This window comes from Athalia rosae, chromosome 2 (assembly GCF_917208135.1).
Source record: "Athalia rosae chromosome 2, iyAthRosa1.1, whole genome shotgun sequence".
Lineage (NCBI taxonomy): Eukaryota > Metazoa > Arthropoda > Insecta > Hymenoptera > Athaliidae > Athalia > Athalia rosae.
This window is the reverse complement of record NC_064027.1, coordinates 23,501,231-23,524,572: the sequence shown is the minus strand read 5'-3', so window position 1 is coordinate 23,524,572 and position 23,342 is coordinate 23,501,231. Positions and strand designations below refer to the sequence as shown.

General features: G+C 40.7%; 1 protein-coding gene across 1 annotated transcript; it reads left to right on the top strand.

The window, feature by feature from the left end:
* Positions 1-121: 121 nt before the first annotated feature.
* Positions 122-21,697, top strand: LOC105689275. Its single transcript, XM_020854229.2, has 11 exons — positions 122-846; positions 12,438-12,486; positions 12,589-12,801; positions 13,561-13,792; positions 17,517-17,600; positions 19,123-19,256; positions 19,348-19,484; positions 19,604-19,758; positions 19,930-20,171; positions 20,248-20,437; positions 20,539-21,697. The coding sequence occupies exons 1-11, from the start codon at positions 812-814 to the stop codon at positions 20,751-20,753; spliced, it is 1,686 nt and encodes a 561-aa protein (XP_020709888.2). The 5' UTR covers positions 122-811; the 3' UTR covers positions 20,754-21,697.
* The last annotated feature ends 1,645 nt before the right edge of the window (positions 21,698-23,342 follow it).

Here is a 23,342-nt window from a genome sequence, read left to right as displayed (position 1 = left end):
TTTGAAATCGCCACGGTACGTCGAGATAAGGTATTTTTAGGATAAAGAGCCGTTAGGGGTGGTATTAAAATTCTCCTCGTGATTTTCTGCGGAGAAGATGTACCCACTGTACATGATATCTCTGGGTAGTATGTATAAATAAAGTACATTATCTACTTGGCTAGATGATGCTCCAGAATCTCGGTGTTCGATTGGCTCTTTCTTCCCGGTGGGAAGAACCGTCATTGGTCAGAGTGGAGATTCCCCTCCTAGGTAAATTCACTTTTTACATGGGATATTACAAAAGTGAGGGAATCTCGTAGAGCGTGTCACTACACCGTTGTGCCTCTCGAAGCTAACACCACATACCACCACCGTATATAATAACGTAGGATAACAACTTCGACGTCGTTTAATTTTTTTCCCCGAAATTCTTGAACCTCGGATTCGATCGGTCGAATCCTCTCCATCCCCGAAACGTGAAGACAATTTATCTGAATTTTTTTTTCACTCCATTTTTCGCCCATTTTCATTTTCGATGATTCTGTTCGGTTGAAACAGCGCAAGAAAAGGACGCGGGAAAAAGAGTCGGAAAGAATTTTGAATTGGTGTGAACGCTTGTACATTTGAGTTCGATTAATAAGAAAAAATAAAATTCAAAATAAAAAAAAAAATAGTGTCGCAACGTTTTATAAATTGTATAATGTTTAAATAGTGAAGAGCAGTATTCAGAAAAGACTCGTTGTGAAGCTCGTGCAAAGGAGGTCTGAACACAAAAAGGATTCCGAAAAAAAAAAAGAATACACGTACCGATAACGCAAGACCCGGTACGATGGCTGCAGGCGCGAGGGTATTCCTCTTCAAGTCGTAAGTCAAAAATCGAAAATACATTACATGACTGACATGATTTTTCTCTGATGATCGCATTAAATTCATCAACGAGATGAAAGCAAGGATTTGGGACCCTAATTTCTCGAACTTCGAAAAAGTAGCACAGGGGATGAATTTTTGAGAAGCGCAAAAAACTTGATTGGCTCTAATCCTAAAAAAAAATTTACAATTCAGAGCATTTACAGATTCAAGCGAGTTAACAAGTTTGACGAAGTAAAAAGTTCAAACTCCCTGAAACTAGTTTCAATGTTCGCCAAAAAATCGAGTACGGTGATGAAGGCTGCAGATAATCGCAAGTGGCATATCCCATGGCGCAATGAAAAATACAAAGGCGAAGAAGGAGGGAAAAAACTGAGATACATAAAAATTTCGTCACGAACTCATTGGATCCACCATTAGCTATAATTTGCAAACTATAACAGTACGTGTAGTACATACATGATCGTTGAAACGTAAGTTACGTTACGTTTCGATAAGTTTTCAAGTACATTGCGCTGCAATCAAACGGGACACCGACCGCATTGCTTGATCTGCTTCGATGCTGTACTTGAAAGAAGTATGTAGTGGGCAGCAACGTATTCGAGAGTGTGGTTAGATTACAGCTATACTTATACATAGACAGAGAAAAAAATATGATAAATTAACGAGATAAAAAATTACGTATCTGGATCGAAGGACCGTGTTCCTCGTAAACATGTCATCCCTCTTCATACGAGACGCACCCGGACTTTGAATTTCCAAAAATTTTCAAATTTTCGAAGCTTTTTTCAACGAATCTTTCGCTCCATCGACGTGGTACTGAAGTGTTCACTCCACTTCCGAAATAAAAACGGGAAATTCTTTTGAAATCGATTACCGGTCCACAATCATTCCTAATCCGCGATTGCGTGAAATCCAAAAATCCACATAAATATTCTTTCATTCTGGGTTGTTTAAAATTTTTTTAAACGGCCTTGTATATGCGGATGAAATTTCTACCGCGGTTCGGAGAATATAGTAGGTATATATAACGTAAAAAAAAAGTACGGCAAACGTTCCAATCCGGAATCTGACCAAGGTGTTGAAACGAGCGTAGAGTAGTAGGCACAGCTGAGCGAGAAAACTATTCCTACCAACAGTGTGACGAGGGTGCAAAAAGCAAACCACGGAGTCCCAGTCCTTACAACCGTTGCCGAGATATGTACCGCAGAAAATTATATTATTCTAGCTATCCGTAAACGCGAAACTCCCCGCAAGTTCTCGATCGGTATATTTTTAAGTTTCGTTTTGTCTTACGACCGGCCACGTAGCCACTTTATACATCACCTTGTCACTTTTAGCCACTGCCGTCGCAAACGGCGTCGATTTACTTCAAATTAGCTACACGCTCGGTGGGACGTTTATTATATCCGTAATATTATAGGTACACGTGTGTAAATATTATGGTGGTCATTACTTATTCGCGTAATTTTATATCTGGTCGGAGAGATTCTACAAACTTCTTCGATCGCCCTTTCTTGTCCGTATTACATAAGTGTAACGTACAAGTAACGCAGGTATTTCGTATGAAAAAATATTCCGCGGCAGAAGGTCGAGAGAAAAATAACTGGGGATAAAAAGTTATCTTACTCGCTACTCGCGGATATCGTAGCGAAGTGCGTAACAAGTGCGGCTGCGAGTTATTCGAATTGTCCGTGTAACGTATTTGCATACACGCGTACGTACGCGAACTTTATTTTTCCCCAGCAGCGCGAAAACTTGCGAACTCGTGTATTGTGGCTACATATTTTATGTATACGTTCGTCGTTTGTAAACTCGTCCTGTACATGCACCGCGAATGTTATATATCATCATAGTTATGCACGGGTTTGTAAAATCCAGCTTGGTAACGGGCGAAATGCGAGCGATGCGAAAGTAAATTAGTTTTACCGCTGCTGCGAATACCCATGAAAGAGACCGTCATTTCAATTACATGCGACAGTTGTTTGACACTCCACACTTATAATGTTAAATCTAGCTGTGTAGTCTTGTTAATATCTTCCTCAATTTTTTTCGTGCCATTTTTATTTTATTTTAATTTTATTATTTCCTACGTACGTACGTGTTCGAGTCGGTCCATTGTCGGAACGGGTTTCTCGTTTCGACGTCGAAATTTTCTCGGTCAGGGTAGCATTATCAGTCGTCATCATCTGACACCGAAATTCGCTAACACGTTATTCGCGATGCACGTACCAATTAGTTGGAGCGAGAGAAAAAAAAAAAAAAAAAAAAAACTTATCCCGAGTCGACGGCCCGAAAAATTCCCGGGATCGATTATACATGGTCAGATAAGTGAAATAACGAGAGAAGAGGTCGTGACACGGGTTGCGACCCGTCGTCGCCTCTGTGGGAAATGCCGAATAGTACGGATTCCGGCATTGAACAGTAAACCGAAAAAATCGTGACGACGAGCAACGGCGAACAAAATCCGTCTACGTTTCGACTGTCACTCCTCCACGATATCCGTATCCGTCATAGAATTGCACGATATCGAAACGCGATGACGGTCTTCGTCCGACGTCGATCAAGGATAAGACAGGAACGTCACGCCGAATATCCTGCCACCGAGGGAGAAAAAATTGGGAAGTGAAAAAGAAAAATAGTGGAAGTGGAAGGAGGAAAATACATTTCAAATAAAATGTTGGGAAGGATTTTGCTAGGCGGTCAAGCGAGAATGGTGAAAGAAAAAAAGAAAAAAAAAAAAAAAACAAGAGTTAGTTCTTCCCACGTGATTACGTCGGACACATAAAACCGGCAATCCCGTGGGATAACTTAAGCCCAGCGATTCCGAAGCTTCCAGCGTCGATTCTGCTGCAGGTGAGACGAACACTTCCGCTTCCAAGTTACCCGTCGCTCTAGTCGTACTCGCGGTAGCTACGCTCCGAAAGAAGTTGAGCCGAGTCGAGTTCAGTTTAGTTCGTAGCGGTGGACCCCGCAGGAGGAGTTTGCGTTCGATGATTGCTGGATCGCTAGATCGGTGCAGCAACATCAGACTCCGGTCGATTCTTAAGGCCGTTTGCTCGAAGGTGCCGCGCTAGGGCGTCCATAAACCGAACAAACCACCCATCAAAACACGGATATTATACACCCGTACACCTCCTGTTACCTTATTTGTCCGCGTTCGGAAGTTTAATCTAAATTGCGGTTCGATCTTTGAAGGAGGGAAAAAAGCGAATGGGAAAAAAAGAACATCAGCAGATACATTCCAGCGTACGGCAGAGATCGGTTCTTCCGCGTGCAAGGCGGACGATTTCCGCAGCCAGCACGTTATCCTTGACTTCGAATCTGGAACAAAATGAAAAAAAAAAAAATTACACGAACAATTGATAAAAGCATTTCATCGCGCTTGGTTACTTTTTCCAAGTGCATTATACGTATTAGCTGCGGCAGATGTTATATACGCCCAAGTTACTCCAATGGCTAACTGTACCTACACCCAAGACGTTAGCTTTTATGTATAAATATATATATGTATCTATATATCTATATTTCTGCAGATGACTCTGGTGTACGGCGTACACGTATAGGTATAGCTGAAGAATGAGAAGCGAACCTCGTCGTGTGGAAACAAAGCGAATACCACGAAATAAACGAGCCAACTCTTCTTATCTGCATATTCCAACACGTTTTTCTCTAACCTCATCAATTCGACAATTCTTCGATTATTCTTTGTTCCTCTCTTTTTTCTTATTCGTTCAAGCTCGTCGTCATCTTTTCCCGACGCCTGCATATTTACTTATTGATTTTTTTCCGTTGATTTATTTAGTTTTTACACCGGTGTTTTATTACTCACCTCGGATATTGCACTTACCCTTTCAGTTCGGTAGGTAAATCGTTTCGTTGTTGATTTTATCCGTTTTTATATCGATTTTTTCTCTCCATAGTTTTTCTATTCCGTCGCGGGTCAAATTTACGGCAGTCACGAACTAGACCCCGGTGTTATATAGACCATGCAAATGGATGAGTTTGACGGTTCCACGATTCGTCGGTGGTTAGAGTGTTGAGTAATTTGTGGATCGTTAGATCGGGATGGTTAACGTCAATAGCGTGATGGCTTTGTTCCAAAGTCGGACGATTTGATTCTTGGTGATTATTCTTTTTTCGTTTCACACTTTTGGCGGAATATGAGATCCTCGTTTCCGCGACCTCGTACTCGTACGACACCGCGGTTCACGAAATCGAAGCGAAGTTTCTGCATCTCCTCCGTTGATTTCTTCGGATTTTTTTCTCTCTTCACCGCGATCGATACCGGTTCTTTTGCATTTTATTTTGCTCGAATAGAATCAACAAACTATCAATAGAACACCGTGAACCTCGCCATCCTCGATTTCTTGTTCCACGTTAAAAGCTGCAGAAAGGATTTCCGTGTAGATCGGTCTCTGCATATTTTTAAACCATATATAGCGTGCGCAACGCGTACTTCACTTTGCCTTTGAATATACGCTGTCCCGGGTGCGATTATTCACAGCCCGAAATAATTTCAGTATCATTTTTATGGTAGTTTTTTTTGTTAAAACCGAATCGAATCGACGATCATTTTGCACGTTTTCGCGATTAAGTTTTTACGCTGATTCAACGAAAGAGAAAAAAAGAAGTAATAAAATAGAACGAAAAACGAACAACGATACCCGAAGCATTTGAACAGAAAGACCGACTCTCGATGTAAAAGAAAAGAACTCGTCTCAATTAAAAGTTGAAAGTTTCATCGCTCCCCGAGTCGCTTAAATATAAAATCATCGCATGTATATATACGTGATGACAGTTATGATGAATGAAGGAACATGAAAAATTATTAACGATGCAATTTACTCCAGATACACCGCGCTGTGTATGCGAATAATATCCTATACGTAGATATCATGTACGTTATAATTCACAATAATAGGTGAGTTAGAATTAAATACGGAGAAGTATAAAGAAGTGGAGAAAATAAGAAGAACCATCAGATGCGGAGGTGTCGAGAGCGGCTCGCCTGCTACAGGAATAGCGGACCGTTCCACGAGTCGCTCCGGGTAACAGTCACCTGTGCTACAGTCTCGTTATACTAATTACTACAGGCGGCGTGCGACGTCACCCGCCTTACCATGGGTACCGGGCGTCCATAAATTTGAGTAAATTTTTTTCATCGTTTCACCTATGAGAAACAACGTGACGCTTGAAAACTTAACAAAAGAAACTGGAAGAACGAACAAAAGGAGTGAGAAAATTATACGACCGCGGATAATCGCGGATTTTCAATGTTCTCACCACCTTCGCAATCGGGAGCTAACCGATCATCGATTATCGCGGTAGAGATTCATCGATTTTCAGGGTAGTAAAGTAAAATTATGGTCGTATAATATATTACTTCCTATGGGTTGTGAAAATTTTACTACTCAAGGTTATATTTATGGTATTTTATAGAGGCACAACGGACGCAGATGAAAAAGTTTAAGTACCGCGGAGGTTCAAAATCCCGCTGCGCTTTACATGGAACTTGATCCGATATGGACATTAAAGATTTATGCACATGAGCCACGGCTCGCTAAATCTCGCAGTCTGTGAAACCGACGATATCACATTTTTTCAAACGTGCGTTTCGATTTCCGCGCTAATTAACGTCTCCTTTCGTTAAAAATGAAAGACTAGTTAAATTCGATAATGGCGATTTCCGGAAAACTAACCAACCAAAAATTATGCAGAAATGAGTGGAGTCGCGAGATTCGATACATAAAACGTCTCGTGGCGTGTATGCAATTTTTTCATTGCAAGTGAATCAGTTTTAAATCATTCCCCGCGAACCTTTGCCTTGGGTAAATACTCGCGCCACACGATATGTATCGGGGAATAATCTAATTAGAATTTATGTCCCAGCTGCAGATACTGTACACACATCGTACATACGTACATCGCGTACATACGCGCGCATGGACACACATAGTGCGGATCGCGCAAATTTTTCTCGACGGCGAAAATCCGACTTCCTTATACCCCGTTGCCGATGCAAAATACACACGACGGTCGTACGTACGCAACGTGTACATCCATATAGATATATGCAAAATGATCTAGTACGGCGTGAGATTTACAACACCTGTGCCAACGTATACCCACTGCACATCCTGATGCACTGCGGAACGAAAAAAAAAAAAAAAACTGCCCTCGAGTTCGACCGATGATTGAAACGTTTCCTCTCGCCGATGATGAATGTGCGTAGATATATGACAAGTACGTTACGTACGTTATAAATATTCGCGGCTAATTTGAATTCCGCGGATCGTAAAATGAAGTGAAACGACACCGCACTTATTTTTCGTTCTCTCTCCCCCCTGGGTCGTATTCCGATCTATTCGAGGCGCGAGATTTAGGGCGTCGATGAATACCGACCCTGGCGTACATAATATGGGTGCTCAAGTAGCCCGAGCATTCGCTGTATTTTCTTCCATTGCACGGGTTGGAGCGTACATGTGTGCGCGTATGTATACATTTATACGTACTCGAGCAATTGACTCTCGACACTGACTTCCGTTGGAGATCGTACCCATCTTCTACAATCTTTACATGCGCGAGTGAGTGAGTGAGTGAGATTCTTCGGTAAGATTATCTTGTAGGCACGCACGTGGCTTGAACGGTGACGCGATGTGAGCTGGACGTACGTTGGTATTCGCAGGGCTCCATAGAACGTATATTATATGCATGCATACATCCCGCATTGCTCGAAGGGGTTTTTCGCAATATACCGTTCTTCACTCCACTCTCGTCATCCGGGACGACCGATACCGTGTGATATATGTGTGCAATAATGGGATTAGATTACCGTAGATTTCTTCGTTCACTCGCGCATCCGCCAATCAATTTGACCATCGGGAAAACTTATCGCCCTTGCTCGCCAACTTCCTTCGCCGAGCTTAGCGATTGCGGGTCCGAATATGTGCGTGCAGTACGTTGAAAAATTACTTTTCATTAAGATTTTAATTCCATCTGATAGAAAATTTGACCGGATGTGAACTTTTCGAAAGTCTGGAATCTGAAAAACTTTGACGCTGATCGGAGTCGATCGGAAAACGATACTTTTTTTCTTCTCGGTTATTCCGATCAAGATTTTATTGATTTTAGAGATCTCAAATTTGAGATCGAGGGGAGGAAAAAAAAAAAAGGTTGAATTTTTGCGAAGAGTTGAGTAGCGGCGACGGTCCTGTAGAAATTGATACAAAGAGAGAAGAAGGAGGGAGATATTGTTAGAAGGTTATTTACTGCGTAATCGCAGTTACCGCTCTGATTAGTTCCGAGATGATGCGTTAAATTCGGAAAAATGAACGGTAGCAGCAACAGCGGCGCAATCTTAACCGCGATCATTTTACACCACGTATTTATAATATGGCATGAAAAAAAGTGTAACTCTTCTTCTAGCGAAGCCCCGCGCTGCTGCGGGTAGCCAAAGCCCATAAATTTTATGCGCACGCGGTATAGGTTGTTTCCGATACAATAATAAAATGAAGGAAAAAAAATTTCATCGTTTCCATAACGGTGGGACGATCTTGTTACATTTACCTGGTCTTATTTTTTTATAAAATCGAAAATCGGACGAACATTCGTTGATTATTAAATTGAATTGATTAATAATGTACATTATAGTATATCGCAGTTATGCATACCTACGTCACTCGGTATTGCGGCGGATTATATTAATTATATGTTCAAAATCAACGAAGCAAAACTACTGCGAGATGATATCTACAAGGCTAAGAGAGTTCGGAATTTGGATAAGAAAATATAAATAAAAATCAGTTTAATGCAGCGCAATATATCAAGCGCCTTTACGTGTCACAATTAATTAAAACTGGTATATGTAATGTTTGAATTATTATCGCCGTTGTGAATAACTTTGGGATCAACAGAATTATGAGAAAATACATGCAGATAATTAGGAGTGTAAACTAGTTTCAACAAATGGGTCTATCTGAATTGTCGCGTTCAAAAATTATTTCTTTTCTCATTTATTTGACAAAAGTTGAAATCGTTTGGCAAAATCGCTCGTGTAGGAATGATAATTTTTCTGGAATCGTAGTCATGAGAATGAACGAAACTAGAAAAAAACTCAGAGTTGTTTCGCCCCATTAAACTGTGGGAAATTGATCATTCGAAGCGGCGATATAACGGACATTTTTTAAATACAACAGTGCAATTAACAGTTCATCATTCTATCACCATTCGTCTGATTTCGCGATCGCTTAATCATCGTTCCATATTAAATTAATACATCATCCGTAATGTCCTGTCTTCCTTTTGCATCGAATGCCTCGTGACATCCAACGATAACAACGCACTCCTAAATGAGACGGGAAGAAAGTAAAATGAAAGAAAAGAAAAAAAAAGAATCGAAAATTCACGTGCGAACTGATTCGTCTAATAATTATACAACCTACCTAATTATACATATATTTGAATTTTTATCTCGCGCTCGTTGTTAAGTTCAAACGACAAACCGTGGCAGTGATTAGCAAACATAAAAATAACGTTAATTCCGCTCGCGGGATTCGTTGGTTTCACACAAACGCGCGCGGGGTGAAGGGAAACCCGTAAAAGAGCAGTTAGTTGAAAATAAAACAAAACTGAAACTATACTAAAAAGATGAATTCTCACGCGGGGCAGATAACAGCGACTTCACGAACGTATACATAGACAAATAGTGCAGCAGCAGCTGGCGCTCCTGCTGCTACTTATCATGTACTGCTGTTTCTGATTCTTTTTCTTTTTTTTTTTTCTATTTCATTTCTGTCCCTTTTTACCCGCAGTTTGCATCCTATGCACGAACCGCGTCGCGCAGCGTATCAGTACACGATTCGTGCAATTATAATTAAGATCTGCGTTAACTTTGCACCGCTGACCAGATTCATCTCCTTTTAATATACGTGTAATGGTCGAAAAGATAAAATAAAGCTCTCAGGAATACAACTACCTGATGACGAATTCCCGTTGTGCCGCCTCTGCGCTGCAGATGCAACGCAAAGTTAATACGTCGTACATGTACGCGAAGACAATGAAAAATCGGATCAACGTTAAAAAAATTGAAAGAGAAAAACGGAGAGACAGCGAGCGCGAGAGAGAGAGAGAGAGAGAGAGAAAGGGGCAGGAATTGAAGGAAATAAAATGGACAGTAGCAGCAAATAACTCCGGTTGGTAATTGTTTTGAAGAATTGTCGGGTCTAATTTGTCAGCACAAAGTGGGCTAATTTAATCTGCCAGTCAAGATCACGGGCTCAAAAGTTAAGGAGAGTTTTTGAATTAACAAAATTGTGTAACGGGAATTTCATTCTCGTTACACATATATAACATACGTACAAACATACGCACGTACGTAATGTACGTAAGTATACTGTGCGTGTGTGCACGCATGTGCCGGTCTCTAGGTTGGCGGCATGATAAATAATTCACATGCTTTTCGTACGTGTACCGTTGTTGTCTTACACGAGATCGAGCAGAGGCTAAAGCAGTGTTACATCGTGTCGTGAGGTTTACATTAAAACCGAATGAAGAAAAATTAGATGGAAAAAAAAAAAATAATACATCGTACTGCAGAATCTGAAATTACGTAGTCGTGATTTCGGAGTAATTTGTATTTTAGTCGAAATATTTGTACTTCTAGGTATACAATTACAGCATCGCATGATCGAGATTGAGAATGGACGTCTCGAGAAGAAGAAAGAAAAAAAAAAACGAATGGAAAAAAATTGAAAATTGAAAAAACGAACGATAATGAAAAGTTATTCTCCCGTTAACCGGAAGGATTCCGTACCTAGCTGCTGATGCAGATGCGAGAATGAGACAAAAAAATAAAATGAAAGAAAATAACCCCGAACGTGGATGATTTTCATCTAGCTCGCGCATCTCCTCAGAAGAATTCTCATCCGATGCGTTTATAGATCCGAGAATTGGCGTAAAGTTTGCCTTGGGGATTGTACATACGTATATATGTGCAACACTTATATGCTGCTCTATTTGTAAATATATACGTAACACTGCTTATACGTGTAGAGGAAGGAAACGAATATAATGTAGAACCCGTTTCTGCAGCAGTTTCATTCTCTTTTTTTTCTATCTCTTTTTCTTCTTTCTTCCTTCAACTGCACATAGTAGGAGATATCAATTAGATTAGTACTACCTTTCTCAGGGCGTTCACTGCCCCACTTATCATACATACCCAGTAATACGTTGTATATACCATGTACATTATGCACAAGTTGCAAATACTGGTTTTCAAAAAACTTGTCGGTCTTCTTCTTCACAGAATTCATATCGATCCAGCGATCTACTCCCGCCCCTGATCCTTCCCTAAATTTATCTTAGAAAAAACGTTTTCCAGCAGACAAGTGGTATAACGCACCGGAAGATCTCCGAAAACAATCAAAGATAATCTACAGATCAAAAACTTAGCCGGAATAACTGACACGTTCGATTTTCAACCACTTTTTTTACTGCGTGCGGTCGTTGTTCCGCCTCGTTATGTCATTAGAAATAGTTCGAAATCAGCTATCGTGACGATCGTCAGATTCGCGAGGATAAATGTGCGTTTGAAAAATCTCCCCTGGGACGGACTAAATAATAAAATAATAAAAATCCATAACCACGTAATTAATCCGCGTAGTTTACTATCTCTGAATAACGGTTTTATACAGCTGCAGTTGCATAGGTATCTATGTAATACCTATATATACCTGTATGTATATGTATATATACACATAGATATACATAGATATACAGGGAAGTAGATGCCGCGACGCCGCCGACGCCTTTGCAATAAAACCGATGCAGTAACAGCGCAAGGACGACGGCGAGGTCGGTGGACGCCCGCAGCTCGCGATGATGATGCTGCGCCGCGATCGCGAGGAGAAGAGCGAGTTCTGACGGGACTTGAGTAACTCACTATATATTTAAAGCTATATACAAATCATTATTTGATCTCGTACCGAACTGCGCCGGGCATCGCGGTTACGTGCATCGCGTATACCAACGAATGACATAATTGATAGTCGATCATCGATCGCTACGCGAACCTGTAAGAGCGTTGTTATATCTAAACGCGAGATCTTTTCCCCCATTTAATACCAGGTTGTGCACTCATCTCTCTATACCGCAATAACGTAGGATACCAGCGTATATATGGATAATTGCTACCTAATTATAGATAGATCGTACCCACAAGTTGCGTTCCTTCAGGACTATCTCTGCTGTACATACGTACGTACACACGTACAAGTACATACGCAATTCTCGATCCAACGAAGTATATACCCACGTATAGAAGAGATTATTAATAACAGGAGTCGCGAGATGCACAGTTGATGTTGATGCGCGCTTAAATTCCATCCGACAAACAAGGTGAAAATCGCAGTTGGTTCGCATGCGTGGTACATACTATTCCACGTTGTATCATCTACGACCATCGCGAATCACCAGCAGTAATATGGGTGTACACAAATACCGTTAAAACATTTAATTCATCAGATTTTTCAATAATCCAAGATTTATTACACATTTCTTGTACGATTATCCAATTTTTTTTGTTTCAGATTCACAATTTTACTTCTAACCGTGATACTATGTCCTTCGGGAGTTCGGGTAAGTCAACCACCTATATGGCAACCAATGATTTTTGGCGAGAGAATTATTGAGAAAGGAGAAAAAAATTTTATTCAATTTTCAACACTCCCCATGACACAGACAACAACGAGTGGTGAACAGGACTCGAATCCTGCGGCTATGGATACACAGGAAAATGCACCGGTCGTTGAAGAATCCATAGTCCCGGAGGACGTCACGGACGATTACTGGGCCGGAAGTGGAGCTGGTCCCGAATCGGATGATGGAATTGAAAATTCCGCTTACAACGAAACACGAGAGGCTCTAGCTCACGACGCGAGTGATCACGACGCCGTAAGTTTTCGATGAAGATACGGTAATGACTCAAATTCAAAATTTCATTCTCATCGTAGAGAAACGAAGCACGAAAATACTAGAATTTTTACTTTTCGAGTTGAATGTATTTTCGACTCAGTTATACGTTCGAAACTATGAATGAAAGAAAAGATATCAGGGACCACCGGAGGTCTGCACGCGCATCATCGTCGGACGGTTGTGAAAAAGAAGGGAAAAAAGAAATGACCCATATACATCATAAGTATGTATTTATGTACATTCACTCCGGAAGATATTAGCTATCCAACATTTGCGCGTTAACTCCTACGGGTAGCGTTTCTTACGTCCTAGATTATCGTCCCGAAGTGCTAGAGCATCAGCATCCGAACGAACTCGCATGCGATGTTGTACACGTTGTACAAAGTTTTGCCAACGTGTGTGCGTGTCCTAATGCAACGGTGCAGTTGGGTGCAGTCCGTTCCTCCAGAGTCGTCTATAATAGTCAAGATCTAACGACTTTCGACTGGAGTAAACCGCACGACCGTTATTACGATGCACTTCTAGTAGTGCACCCGATCCGGGAACGTTGAGTGGTTTCCCTTCCGATACTACGATATTATATCTACGTTCGCGTCACACGTGGGCGGTAATGAACTTGGTCTAAATCATATAGATTCGTCTTCTTTTTTCATCGCAATTTCTCAACCGCCTCCGACTCTACTAATTCCACTTTTAATCAACGATCGTTTTACTCAATTTATTTTCTCCCCGTCGCAGGTGGTTTACGTGGGAGAAAATGGCGGCTACATACCCTTGCCTTCCGTCAGATCGAGACCGAGCGCTCCGACGCTCCAGGCGCTTCAGACTCTCCAAGGTCTCCAGGGTCTCGGAGGTGGCGGAGGGGGCGGTGGAGGAACCGGACTCCTCGGCGACGAAGACTGGAAACGGCACCCCGAAACTTGGGACAGGGAACACAGACGCTACCGACCCAACACGACCAGAGTTCAACGTGAGTATACACGCACGCACGCGAGGATTACGACGCTCTTGACGAAAATAAGAAAATGTCCGGTAATTTTTTTTTTTTTTTCCATTCATTTGTCTGTTTTTTTTGTTTTTTCTCTTTCTTTGTCCCATCAAGCGTGTGTACCGGCGGAGAAAATTTGAACCCCAAGGCGCCGCTCGGGTAGTTTAAAATTTGACACGCTGCGCTGTCTTATGATTCGCTTATTCTCGAATAAGACGTCTTTCCTGTACATTACCTTCCCGCAGGCATTCGGGACGTATTCTCCCGTATACCACGATCACATGTTATTTTAACAGTTGGCTCAAAAATACCAGTTTACAACCATCCCGGAAAGTAGCCGTTTCTCAGTTTACTTCCATGCATACTACTGACGATATGCGACTCTCTTACGCATATGGTGATCGTTACGCGGAAAGATCGAAACCACGTTTACCCTACCTCTACGCGTATATTCTTGTGTAATTTATTCAGGAAAATGACTAGGAACACACGTACGTACTTCTTTTCATACGCGATACACAAAGGACCTGTAGCGTACGCGCGATACCTCATACCGGCGAGCCTATTAAAAAAAAAAAAAAAAAAAACAACAACAACAACCGCTTCGAACAATCGTTTTAATTGCAACATACTTTTAAACGCATTCTGAACTAACCGCCCGAGTCCACACTGTACATGAATACGTACACACACACACACACAGGTACGTACGTACATCTTCTATACCTCCGCAACTATAATACTGCATCATTCCGCATTATATTATACAAAAGTTTTTAGCATCATTTATACATGTCACCGGATATTACAAAATAGTTATATCTGACCATCGCGCATCTGTGTATACTATACCGATCTTCAATTTTATCTTCAGTTTTCATTGAGAAAGAAGAAAAGAAAAAAGCACGAACGTCACGACGAGTCCGGTGTAATTTGTTACAATTCCGCGTCACAAAAAGCGGATTTAGATTAGGAGAAAAAAAATTAGATTTTCAGAATCCGTAGCTAGTAGACCCCTATTTTACGTCCACATACCTATCCTGCGCATTGTCGGAAGACATTAAAAGCAATGAATAATTAACACGATGTCACGTACGCATCTGGGCTGGAAGTAGAAGTGTGCTTAGAGCCGCCAGCCAGTATGCGTTCATAACGTGCATCTGACACACGAGATGATGATAGTTTATAAATAGTTTATAACTGCATTGGTATATGAAAAATAGCGCTGATCTTACGGCCGAGTGTACCACCCAGTTATACGAACGGGTTTTCGAAGGTGATTCACGACACTTATTATAACCCGTAACTGTAACATACCGGTATGTGTGTTGCGAGTTTGCCCACACACGCATACCACGCTGCGGGGTTGAATAAACGTCATTTTGCGCATAGTCGGATCCATGACGAGATATTATTGTATTTTATTGTACGAACGTACGAATAAGTATCTTATCCGGAGGGACGTTTTGGTAGAGGATCGCTCGGTAGGTAGATGTATTTCGCGCTGGTATTACATGAGACGAAGAAGAGAGATTCTACCGTTAGATGAGCAATTAAAACGGTTCCGGAAGTTGACGGCAGGCGCCGCGACGCCTGGCTTTATGTCTAATTGCTTTTCAGTAATTTCGCATTATGGGGTATGAAAATATTTTTTCCGCTTCTCATCGGGGAACGCTCCCGTCTGTCGTAACACGGTCGATCCGATCCACGCTGGAAATCGTGAAATTTTTCTCCATTTCACGATCAGTTTCCGTTTAAAAAATTTCGATATTTCCAGCGAGCGATCGAACCAGCGGTACGAGATCGTATGCAGCGCGTTCGTGTAATTAGGGGAATATCACACCGCCACATTGTAGGGTAGATGATTTTCCGGTAAATTATACAGGCGGAGGGAAGCTAAAGTTGGGATTTTCTGAACTGGGTCGAAAAATAACGATCTTCGGTTATAGTTGTAGATGTTACGTCACAAAGGTGTATGCACCTAAGCGGCTACACGTACACCATATATACGTATACATACATGCGAGAATATACCTACGTAATGAATAGCGGGAGAGCAACTGCACTTCCAACTGCAACTGCAACTTTAACTGGAACTGCAATGAATCGTTGAAAATTACCCAGTAGTGTATCCACTCAACAGCCGGTCAATGGGGTTCCGCGGATACTTACTTCGTAAAAGTACATACATACGTAATTCGCATGCGCATCTATCTAATTATTACATAGTTCGTATTCTCTGTAACGATCGTCGGCGATCTACGTACGTACGTACGTATACGCCGAGTACGCGTATAAGCGCGAAATACGATTCCGCGACCAGTTCTGCACTTACACACCTGACTCCGTCCGGATAAATAAAATACCTGAAACTATAAATTCCTCGGGAGTCGCGTGCTCCGGGTATGATGGCATACGCGTCTTACTGTTTTTTTTGTTTGTTTTCATCTCATTACCAGCGCCACTCGAGAAAAGGAGAAGAAAAACGGAGCGCTAGAAGAAAAAAAAAAAAAGTGGACGAAAAAATAAACTGTGTCAGTTATATTATATATTTCCTTTTCTTTCCGTATCTACGCAAATGCAGAAATCATCTAACTGTAACAGATGTAAACATAAATATATATCTGTATGCAGGGTAGATAAATATGTTACAGATTGCGGGTAATTTGTTGAATAAAAAGTGGATATTCATGCGTAATAAGTAGAGCAGTGGTATACCATGAATTTTTAGTTCAGATATGCGGGGATTATCGCTGAATGGGATGAATCGTAGCTGGGGATATTACGTGTATATTTAAATACCGCTATGCGTGTATACCTCTGCAACGGCGTCCTAATATTCGTCGAGAAGTAACGAAACCAAAGAAAGAAAAAAAAATGGAAAAAAAAAAAATTGGAATATCTTATCATCAGCTGACGCGACTGGATGGCGTTACGTAACACACCTTTTCATCATTGTCTCGCATAATACGAATGAGATAAGAAACGAAGAAGTGAATATATTATACAACAGGTTGAAATATCCACTCACATGTGTATGGAGTGGACGCACATACTCCCGCGTACCTCTATATACGCACATGTCGTTCACATGGCATAACCTACCGTATTCACGTTTTAACGGATGATGAACACGCCACTGGTATTGATATACCCATCCCAACTGACCAACGCAACGCAACGGTCGTTACACATATCTTTATATACGAATACACCTGTGCCACCACGTTCGCATACGTGTACACACATGTGTACCCACATTCTCATAGATATATACAGATGAAGACGACGGCATAAAGATTTTTTTCTAATTGCTTCACTGCCACTCGCCATTCACTGTTACTTATTTTTATTATTACTGTTACGATTATTATTATTATTATTATTATTACAATTATTGTAACTTTTTTCTTCGTTTATTTTTTCCTATTTGTCTGCATTTATTTTTTTCACCCTTTGTTTTTTTCTATTCATATGAATCGTGATCAACGATCGTGAAGGTATTTCACGTGTGCCGTGGTATTATTGTATCGTCTACGTTCGCGTTTCGCTTGACGAAGATGCAAATCGTGGTCGAGAATTATTACTATCGCTTTCATCGCTACGTATATTCAATCATGTTTGTAACGTGGAGTTGTCCACATCACGAATTTAGATGAATTTGAAAATTTATTCATTCGGATCTCTTCGATTCTTCTTTCAACAGATATCGAAGCCGAGTGTCAAGACGACTACATGAAGATACGAATAGGATTCAACGGTTCGTTTGCCGGTCTTCTCTACTCTGCAGGTGAGAAAATAAAATTTTTCTACGTATTCGAACTTATTTTTGTAGACGCGCGAATTGCGAATCGCTGCGTTACGACGATATCCGAATAACTTTTTCCAGTAGATGTACGTGCTCGCGCGTAACATCTACTTATTTTTTTATTATACATACATTACAGAGGTATGGCAGGATGTAAACCGGTGCGACCTTGCTACTCGCATTTACATTTTAATTGGGACACGTTTAATTGATATACGAGTGTTAACCATGCACGTAAACTCTATGACGGGGGAATTTCAGTTCGAACAATGTGTAACGATATCATGTGTGTGCATGGGGTTATCGGATAACTAACTGCACCGTGTCGTCGATGTTCTGAAAGAAAATAATAAAGGGAGGGGTCCGTCTAACGGGGTTAAAACAGTCGAGCTACATATGAATGATTATATGTATCCCATCCCGCGCTTACACTCGTGTACCTACACAAAACGTAATCGTTTCTTCAATCAAACTGCGAATGTATCTAATACAGTTCACGAAGTGTTCGGTATGAGTGTAAAATGTATATATATACATATACGTATAGCAATTAGCGTTGTACTTGGGCATGTAATTATTACAATTCAAACTACTTCTCCATTCAATGAATGGGTATAATGAAAAAGAAAATCGTGCAACGCGTAAGACTCGAAGATCTACAATACATATGAATTTTCTTCTCTGGTAAGAAAGGATGCCAAGAAATTCCCATCGTTATTACACCTCGGGGTTTACTTCGAGCTTAAGTAACCTGATAATACACTCCATGCTCGGTGCATCAGCATCAGCATCAGCAACAAGCAGGGCAACACCACTTCTTCATTCTTCCTCTTTTTATTGTACCGCTGCTCCCGCATGCAGGTTAACGGTAATTCAAGAATATTTAACAAAAAAAAAAAATAAAATAATAGAAGAAAAGGTATACCAAACTACACGATGAATCATCGGCCCCGGATCATGTCAGATATATTTAGATAAGGCATCGCCTAATCGTAACAGGTATTAAATATTCGTCGCTATAGGTAGTCAACCTAGATATTTCCTGCGACACCAGCTTCATTTAAATTGTTGATCCCTGAACGCGATGAGGAAATAAAGAAGGGAAAGAAATATTTTCGGTATCGTAGCGCACGGGGTTAACCAGAGTGGGGTATTTCAGCGTATACGTCATTCGGTGTATGTGTATATATATGTATATCATAAGTTTGTGAAACCGTAATATCTCGTAATGTGTTTCGGACAGCTCATTCTCGAGGAAACGGATGTCGGACTTACGCGCTTATGGTACCAGCGGCTCAATTATTATTAATTTTAATTCACTAACCCAGAACTCGTCGCTAATTAGGAGAAAAAAAAATTGAGAAAATGATTTTGTAACGCCGTGTAACGAGTATTGCAGAGATTGCGAAACGAATGAATCAGGATCGGTTCATTCGTTCGTTGTTCATTTTCGACATCGATTTTTCGCACGTGGTACATTATTGTGACAATTTTTTTTTCGCAGGATATTCATACGATCCGGATTGCATGTACGTTAACGGTACCGGAAGGGATTACTACGAATTCTTTATTCAACTCAACAGATGCGGAACTCTCGGAGAGAACACACACCATCAGGACAGTCGAAAGAATCCTACGGTGGGACTGAGTTTTGCACGTTATTTTGAAGAAAAAAATTCTCAAAAAAAAAATATCAGTTGTATTCATGTTTCATTTTTCAACTGTACAGAAAAACTTGATGTGGAATACGGTGACCGTCCAGTACAACCCTCTGATCGAAGAAGAATTTGACGAACATTTTAAAGTGACCTGCGAGTATGGATATGATTTTTGGAAAACCGTTACTTTTCCTTTTTTGGACGTTGAGTAAGTCCTTTGTTGAAAAAAAAACAGAACTGTATACGTGAACGTGTTTTGCAAAAGTTGTGCAAAACTAAATTGATAACCAGAGCGAAAAACTAAAGGCAATGAATTTTATCTCACAGAGTTGCGACCGGAAATCCTGTAGTATTTACTCTTCAACCACCTGAATGTTACATGGAAATTAGATATGGCTATGGAACAAGTGGAACTCGAGTAGCTGGACCAGTTCGAGTCGGTGATCCATTGACGTTGATCATTTACATGCGCAGTAAATACGGTGAGTCTATTTTTTACTTTCATTGCTCGATTTCACAGGATCTCACGCCCAGAATGAAAAAAAAGTGAATAATTTTGCACTGCCGACGCTAAAAATGGCCGGAATTGGATCATGACGTTGGTTTGTCTTTCGACGCGATCTAAAACCACTGTTATCTATTCTCTTTTCCAGACGGCTTCGACATCGTTGTCAACGACTGTTACGCTCACAACGGTGGTAACAAAAGAATTCAATTAATCGACCAGTACGGATGTCCTGTGGACGATAAGCTGATCAGTAGATTCCGAGGCTCATGGTCGGAGAGTGGACTTTTTGAAACCCAAGTCTTCGCGTATATGAAGACGTTCAGGTTCACCGGGTCACCGGCACTCTACATCGAATGCGACGTCAGGATGTGCCACGGACGATGTCCGGTGAGTATTCGCATCTACTGTCGATGACCAGTCACAATCGAAAGCTCTTTTAACTCATTCTTGTTCGTTATTCCAGAGCCAACCCTGCCACTGGAGGAATTCGAAAACAGTTTCCAAACGTTCCATCGATGCGATAGATGAATCCAGTTCTACCCCAGCGACGAGTTTGTCGGAAAATGTCAATCTTTTCCAGTCGTTGAGAGTCCTTCAGGAAGGAGAACCGGACACGGAATCATCGTCCTTCAAAAATTCAACGATCGGTATACGTGAGTCAAATATTTTTTGAAAACCATCCCCTTCGACGTACTGGATTTCCATGGATGGTGCAGTGGCCAGAATCTACAATCGAAATCGATTTTATTTCCAGATGCGGGAGACTCGACGTCGTCGTCATCAACGTCGGGTGAAAGGGTGTGTTTGAGATCTACGGTTGTTAGCACGGTGGTGGGTCTTGTTTGCGGTCTGCTTTGCATGATGGCCGGAACATTGTTGGCCATGTGTTCGCGAATGAGACGCGCGGCGCGAGATAAATTGTTATCGGATAGCATAAGCTACATGACCCACAAAGGACGTATAAACTAAACAAATTCACACCTATAAAACGGTGTACGTCGTTTTCGCAGTTGCGGGGATTTATTTTATGAAATATATCGTATTTCAATACAATGATATTGAAGCCATCATCGCATGATTTTCAGCATGAACAACAACTGGAGAATTATACCCATAGTTCGAAATTAAATCGGTCTTTATTGAGGAAAAAATGAAAAAAACAATAGCAGGTTCTTACCTATTTTAACATTGCTACATTCATTCTTAAGTTAATTACTGTTACTTAAATGTAAGTCGGGTTATTATTCGGCATATTCAGGAACGTACATTTATTACTTCTAATTAATCAATCCCAATGTTTCTGAGTGTCTCGGAATAATAACAATTTTTTATAACTAGCATAGTAATTATTTCTATTAATTAAAACTATTCAACGATTATTCCACGCATTTTAGGGAAGATATTACGATGTAACATTACTAAAAGCACACGGCTAGCGAGGATTGAGTAATATTTCAACGACTAATTACCTAATTCACTTGATTTTTTTTTTCTTCTCATTCTGACATCGCGAAGCCCAACACTATTTATCATTTCGCTTTGCTGCATAGCGATCACGACAGATTGAATATTATGTGGTACAATATGAATAATTGATTAGCAGTTCCTGATCACCCTGTATTATTATTAACGAATAATGGATATTAATTTCCCCTCCTAGTTGTGCTGTCTGTTGAAATAAAAGGTAACTGAAGTAAAAATTCAATAACATTATTATAATATTTAATATTAATACCACATAATATATACTTGATAATACAAAAAAAAAAAAAAGATAAACATGATAGTTATTTCGATGACTTGTACATAGTAAAATATAATAATTATACATTATTTAGCATTCTTTGATTATAATAATATGCAATATGATAAATACTGAAATATAGGAATCTGTATCGAGGTTTTCAAATAAAAGAAAAAACTAACTGAACGACTATAAATTTCTGTATAAGGTAAATCGTCTGCTGTTGGCAAATGGGTTTCACAGCTGGGTAAAGTGATCTGCAGGAAGAAAGGGCCCGAAGGGCCCGTTTCCCCAGTCGGTAACAAAAATTTCTGCAATATGTTCAGTCGTAAAAGAAGTAGTACGTTATTTCTGCAGTCGGTAAAATCATGATCTCTCATACTCAAGCCTTGAACAATATTTTTTAGGGACTACCTCAGGTAGATGCGAGGGGACAAAAAGGCCAAGAGATCGGGTCCGTATTCTGTGCGTCCCGAAAAATTGAGCGTGAAAAATATGTTGTTTGGAAAACACGATTCGTTCCATTCGAGTTATTTTGAAATAGCGGTTTCCAAATTTTCAGACCTTACATAGAACTAGCTGAGAGAACGATTCTTTCGGTTAGTCACGCTGCCCTTCGGTGTTCCGGTTCTTCGACCGTCGCTCGTCGCGCTTGAGTTGCATAGAAAAATTTAGAGACAGCAGCAGGTGAATTATATTCGAGGTCGAAAAAAAGAAACTCAACTTCTGAAAATGAAAATGTGAGGGAATGCGAAGAGAAAAATTCTTGGCCCTATTCCCTCGCGACCGGCAACGAGCGGAGAGCTATTTGTTTGTATATTTATTCTTCATTTTCTCATTTAAAAATACTTGTCCGTATTTTATCGTTCATCACAATCTCTGCGACGAAAGTCAAAGAAAAGTCTTGATTGCTCGATTTCGAGAATTTTGATTCGTCTTTGTTCAACATTCCCGACTTGTACAGGGTGAGTCGTAACAAAAGTCTGATTTGGGAGGAGCTCAAATTGGCTGAGGCTCCGCCCTCATCCACATTGACTCGTCATTCTCAAAATTCCTGTTGCCAATCCGCGATCAGGTAGCGATATTTTCGGATATTCTTATCATTGTGTCAATAGAGAGTGATTAGTTCTTGAAGACTGATGAAAGTAATTTTGAGAATCGCAAGTGAGAATGGATGAAGGCGGAGCCTCAGCCAATCGAAGTCCCGCCCCAATCAGACCTTTGTTGCGACTCACTTTGTACAATAGTGATGAACCGATCGTGAGTCCTCAGCATCTGATCTGACTTTCTCCTTCACTTATATTTCGCGAGGAATCCGGATCAAAGTCATCCAGGTAAATGACGCAAGTGCCGTAGTTCCGATTCGAGTTCAAGATCAGAAATTGAGTACTCCGTCAAATTCTCGTTGTTCGCTGTACAACGTGATCCGTCCAGAGATGGGGGTGGAAAGAACTAATGGCTTCATCGACCAGTTTGCGAGCGATCTCGAACTTTCCGTCATCGCAATTGACGGTTCAATTGTCGTGCGGCTTGTTTCTGCAACGCTGTCGATTCTTCATCCGTGTAGATACATCAATTCGCGGATAATGATAATTCGATTAAAGGGTAATTCATCATTCAGTCAGGCGCGTTCTAAAGCAGCTCAAGCAATTACACTCATTGTAACATATATCTGCGGCGTGGCGGTTCATCGGAATCGTCGGCTATATTGTTACAATGCCCATTATATACGATCATCACGACGACGTGAGTACCTATTAGGTACCCACTGATATCTTTGATGTATACTCGTAGGTATGTGGTTATAACGTACG